Source organism: Chinchilla lanigera, unplaced genomic scaffold, assembly GCF_000276665.1.
Source record: "Chinchilla lanigera isolate Chin_1 unplaced genomic scaffold, ChiLan1.0 scaffold00072, whole genome shotgun sequence".
Classification (NCBI taxonomy): domain Eukaryota; kingdom Metazoa; phylum Chordata; class Mammalia; order Rodentia; family Chinchillidae; genus Chinchilla; species Chinchilla lanigera.
This window is the reverse complement of record NW_004955473.1, coordinates 10,366,066-10,371,703: the sequence shown is the minus strand read 5'-3', so window position 1 is coordinate 10,371,703 and position 5,638 is coordinate 10,366,066. Positions and strand designations below refer to the sequence as shown.

Sequence of the window (5,638 nt, the reverse complement as noted above, 5' to 3'; positions counted from 1 at the left end):
ATAAGCTAAAGGCACATGAGGTCATTAAGCTTCAGGCACTAAAAATTCTATTTTAGTGAGAATGGAGGAAGTCTGGGAGAAGTATTATGTAGCATTTTTTGAGATAGATATAACACTTTGTTTCAGAAAATGAAATGCAGGTTGAAAGATTTCTTTTGAAATTAATGAAAGCTTAGCATTAACTGTACAAGAAATATTCTCTAGAAACAACAGAGAATAAAAATTAGAACATAATTATCCACACTTGAAAAATGATTTGAAACAGATTTTATAGTCAAAATGCTAAAAGCTGAGTTCTATATGTCAAAGAACACGTACAAATTCACATAAAGATAAAACACCAATTAAATCATTTGGTCTTTCAGCTAAGGACTACCGAAGAGGTAAATCTGGAACATCTTTGGACATTTATTGTGATTTTCGTACCTCAACCAGTACTTTGGGATCTTCAAGAAAGTGTTAGAAAAAAATTAGTATTTGCTCAAGATCAAGACTGTTCAAGCAATACTGATCTATAGCTCAGTAGTAGAGCACTTGCCTAGCATATGAAATACCCTAAATTCCATCCCTAGCAACACACACACACACACACACACACACACACACACACACACACATTGTTCGGCATGACCATGTGAGGTAGGAGGAGAGTGAAGGAAAGGAAGAACTTGCCCCCAATTCATTGTTTTCCTATTCTGATTGTACAGAAGCCTCATGGCCATGTTCATTAGTGATTTTGTACTGATACTTTGAGTGTTTTGATCTTAGAACTTTTGGTCTTTTCATTTTGTCAGTTCATTTCTTGCACACACGGTGACATACCCCTATTGTCAACCCCTTTGGAAACTCGTTAAGCTAAGTCATCTCTGGTGGCTCTGGGGGAAAAAATGCAAGGACTAAAGCGTTACCAAGCAAGCACTCTGGTCTGTATGGAAGGTTTACATTGGCAGTGCAACCCAAAGCTTGCAGGGTCTTTCATCCAGTGTTTCTCCCCTGTCTGTAAGAATCCCGTGTCAGAGAGCTGGATCAAACTCCATGACAAGTTCGATAGAATCCAGCTGTTAAATTGCTGAGCTGCTTTTAATTGAAGTTTGAGAGGGAGGTTTTAAAGCAGGTAGACAACATCCTGTTGTTTGGGTGCTTGTCTCATTTTGCACATCTGGCTGAACTGGAGTCAGGTGGTTGACTGGTTCCTGGCAGAGGCAGCCGCAGTGGTGGCATCTCCCTTCTATAATCCCTCACCTCAGCCACTGGAATCCACCAGGCCATGGATACAGTAGCTGTGTACCATGGTAAAATCAGCAGAGAGACTGGAGAGAAGCTCCTGCTCGCCACAGGGTTGGACGGCAGCTATTTGCTGAGGGACAGCGAGAGTGTTCCGGGCGTGTACTGCCTGTGTGTGCTGTGAGTACATGGCGGTGGTAGCCGACTGGCTGCATGGCAGGCCTGAGCCTGTCAAGGGCGCGTGTGGTAGTCACAGTCAAGGCTGAGCTTCCTGGAGCCTACTCCACGGACTGCCCTGTGGCCCCAAAGCTTCGTCAGGTTCAGCCCAAGGCTGTGGTGGAACATGTTTTGGCTTAGGTCCCTCAATGGGGTTTTATCCCCAGAGCCTTCTGCTCGCTAGAAGGGCCTCATCAAGGTCTTTTGTGGCAGCTGCACTGAACGTCTTTTGGGTTGGGAAAACATGGCCTGGAACTGATCTGAGTGAACTCTGGGCTCCAGACTTCTGTTTGGTAGAGACAAGGAAGGTGGAGCCCTGGAATGGCCGACTCTTCAGACTTGAGACCCTTAGTTCCCCAGGGAAGGAAAGGTTTCTCTCTATTTTCTATAAACGGGTTTGGAAATATCATCCCAAAGGAAGTGCATCAAATTCAGTGAGAACAGGCCGGCAGACTAGGAAACGGGGTCCATTACTTTAAGAATGCAATACCATTCTGGTCAGAATGCTGAGAGGGAGGATGTGTGTGTGAGTAAAACTATCTCTCTGGATCTGCTTATTTAGTTTCAAGAGGTTGTGTGGGGGACTGGAGGTTTCAGAAATAGGACCCTTTTCTATAAAAGCTAGGACTATTCAACAGTTGTAAAGAGCAGAGAGGGAAAACACCCTTGTTATGATTCAGCTTTGCTCTTTTGTCTAGGCATATCTCAGCATATCGCCCTTTTTTAATCAGATGCACCTGCACGTTTGCTGCCGGGCTTCAGAGGCAGGCAGATCTGAGACCTAGTCAGATGTTAGTGAGATGTGGGGCTTGTAGCCTCAGCAAATTAACTTAGTCCTTCACTTTTCTCATTTATTAAATGAGTATCATATTTGATCAGTGTTATAGAATTTTGAGGAGTAAATGCCATAATATATGTAAAATTGAGCACTGGATTTGAGGTATAGTAAATGTTAAGTAATTGTAAACTGTTGGTATTATTATTAGAGTCTTTTATGTTGACTTCTTTTAGTGCTCCAAGGGCCATTTCTTGTTTTTTTTTGTTTTTTGTTTTGTTTATCCAGTACCGGGAATCGAACTCACGACGTTGCACTTGCCAGGCAGGTGCTGTGCCGCTGAGCTAGATCCCCAGCCCCTCTAAGGGCCATTTCTAAGGAAAGACCTCGCTCAAACATTGTTGTCAGCAGGAACAAAGCACAAATGAAAATAACCAGTCCTGCACAGTAGTTTCTAGATGGAAACAAAACAAAGGAAAATGCTTGGTAGTGAGTTCAGTACCTGATGACACACTGAGATTTTCAAGCACTTACTGGGCCAACTAGAGAGATTGTACTGTACTGAGGATGATGTTAGAGGATTTTCATTGTATATTGATTTTCTAAAATGGTCAAACCTTGTTTGTGGCAATTCTTAGGTCATGCTAAATATATTTATCTTAAAGGATTCAAGGTAGGTATGTGGATGCTGTTGATCTCTTGGGCCCTGGTCTTATGTTGTGCTTATGTGTTTGTTTTTCCTGAGTTGAACCCTGGGAAGGACAATGAAAGCCAACTTGGATTCTTAGGTATTCTTATCAATAGAAGATGGAGGAATGACTGGTGGGTAAAGTAGGCTGCTTTATAGGGAACCTGACAGAGGAGGAATGTAATCATTGACCTAAATGCAAAATTTAGGGTTCAAAGGAAGCATGACCATTGGAGCTGGAAGAAGACAATATATGGTAAGATACACTGAATACTTCCGCCTCACTGATCACCTGGAACTTTTGCAAGCTCACCAAGCATGCTCCTCACTTAGGGTTTTTGCACTTACCACTCCTCTGCCAAACATACATGTGATTCACATGTTTGTTCCACTGGCTCTTCCCTCACAGAGGATTTCCTTGGTCACCCTACGTAGAATAAGCACCCTCTCCTTGTTGCAGCCACACTACTTTTGTTCAAAGAGTGAAGTGCTCTGATATTTGTCTGCGTACTTGCACACTGCAGAGCTTTCCTGCAAACGTTTAGTCTCCATGAGGGCAGAGACATTGTCTGTGGTACCAGGAACATAGCTAGGTGCGTTATAGGCCCTGAGGAAATATTTTTGAATTAAATGAATGAGCTGTGAAGGCAAAATCTTTTTTTTTTTTAACTGTAAAGAGACTTGGGCTGATATTAGGAAACAGTGTGTATATTCTGGGGAAGCCACTCAAATTCTCTAGGCCTCCGTATCCATATTTATAAAACAGAAATAGTAATTCACATTTTGCCATCTGCAAAAGATAGCCGTAAGTGAAATATGAAAGTGAGAAGACCTTTAGCTTTTTAGCCAAGTAAGCCAGAGCCGCATGTGAAATTAATTTAGGCAGGTTGGAAATTCTCAAACATTTGTTTCTAACCAAAGTGAATCTTGCATAAATGCAGTTTTTGTGACTCTTAGTTCTCTTTGAAAATCTCCTCAGAAAGTAGCGGAGAAGAAGCAAGTAAGCTGAGAGTTCCCTTATTGTGGCTTTTGAATGGTACACCGAGGCTTCAATGTCTTATGGGAATTTAGGGTGATAGCCAGACTGTTGGAGAGGGAGACCCAAGGATACATTTTCTTTTATCAGAGTCTCTCAGCCTTTTAGATTTGAGTATCCCTTTTGATAAACATTTCATTCCCTCTTTTTGGTACTACACTGTAGTTACAAAGTGAAATCTTATTTTAGAATGACAGTGTACTCATTTTAAACCAAAACACTTATGCTTATGACATACAGTAGAAATATCAACATAAATGGTGCTATATAGGCATGAATAATAAGGTATAGCTAACAAACATGCATTCAGAATGGTTTCTCTTTCTATTTTTTGTTTATACCCATTAACCAAGAAGGTTTGGTTGAGAATTAGTTTCTCTAGTTTTATTGTGGAGATAGCACATTCCATATACATTTCAAACTAGATTTTAAGCTGCACTTTTAAACAATGCTTGCCTCTTTGTCTGCTTCTGAATCCCCAATCTTGGCTGTCTCATATCACCTTTTTTTCTGTTCAGTTTTAAAGAACAGAGTCTCATAAAGCACAAGAGAAATGTTCTGTTTATACTATCGCTCACCTTCATTTAAAGTAATATTTTTCTTCTAATTATTTTCCCTAAAGAGATATAGATTTTTGAAGAAGTCTATTCACATGGTTCATTATACATACTTATGACAGAAAATTTGAAAAACATAGACTAGGGAACAGTGGGAAAATTATAAACAGTCTTATGACCTAAAGACAACTATTATTGAAAATTATGTAAATTTTCTTCAATCTTTTAGTAAAATGCATTCCTTTATAACCATATATGTGTTTTTATGTGTTATTGCTTTATAACCATATATGTGTTTTTAAAATTTTCTTCAATCTTTTAGTAAAGTGCATTGCTTTATAACCATATATGTGTTTTAGTAAAATGCATTGCTTTATAACCATATATGTGTATTCTACCACATATCACACTTAGCATGAAAAAACCCACTCATATATAATGTTCTTACAATGATTTTAAAACATTACATATAATGGATACATGATGGTCCATACAGCTAGTGAATATACCGTATTTTTCTTAGCCAGTTACCCAGTTTTTGACATTTAAATCATTCCATTTTTTTTTTCCTTGGAGACAGGATCTTGTTCTGCAGTTCAGGCTGCCCTGAGACTTGCTGTGTAGCCCAATCTGGCCTTAAACTTGTGACGTTCTTGCCTCAGACTTCCAAGTGTTGGGATTACAGGCAAGAGTCATAATATCTGACCCCATTTTTTAAATTATAAATTCTACCATGATTAATATTTCCATATATAAAATTTTCTCTGTATTGTGATAGTTTCCTTATGTGATTTCCAAATGTGGAATTTCTAGGTCAGAAAACATGAACAACTTAGGATTCTTTACATATACATGCATTGAATCTTACATGGTTGTTCCAATTTATAATTTGATTAGTAATGAATGAGAGTGTTTATTTCACTCCACCTTCCCTAGAAATGGGTATTTTTTAAAAAAAAAAAACCTTGAAATTTGTTTTATACCTGTTTTTTATTTTTTAGATTTCTCTGATTGGCAATTAAGTGTCTTTAAGTAGTTTTTAAACTGTTGTATTTCTTCATTTATGGATTGGTTGTTTATGTACTTTTTGATTTAATTACTTGAATCTTACTGTTTTCCTTAACACTATATATATGTATGTA

At 38.7% G+C, this 5,638-nt stretch overlaps 1 protein-coding gene across 1 annotated transcript in view; it reads left to right on the top strand.

Moving 5' to 3' along the window:
• Positions 1 to 1,168: 1,168 nt before the first annotated feature.
• The window catches only part of Sh2d1a (SH2 domain containing 1A), a 25,129-nt gene continuing 20,659 nt past the window's right edge, over positions 1,169 to 5,638 (top strand). Inside the window, exon 1 of the mRNA XM_005401276.1 lies at positions 1,169 to 1,404. Within this exon, the coding sequence (XP_005401333.1) occupies positions 1,268 to 1,404 (137 nt within the window). The 5' untranslated portion in view covers positions 1,169 to 1,267. The remainder of the gene's footprint in view (positions 1,405 to 5,638) is intronic.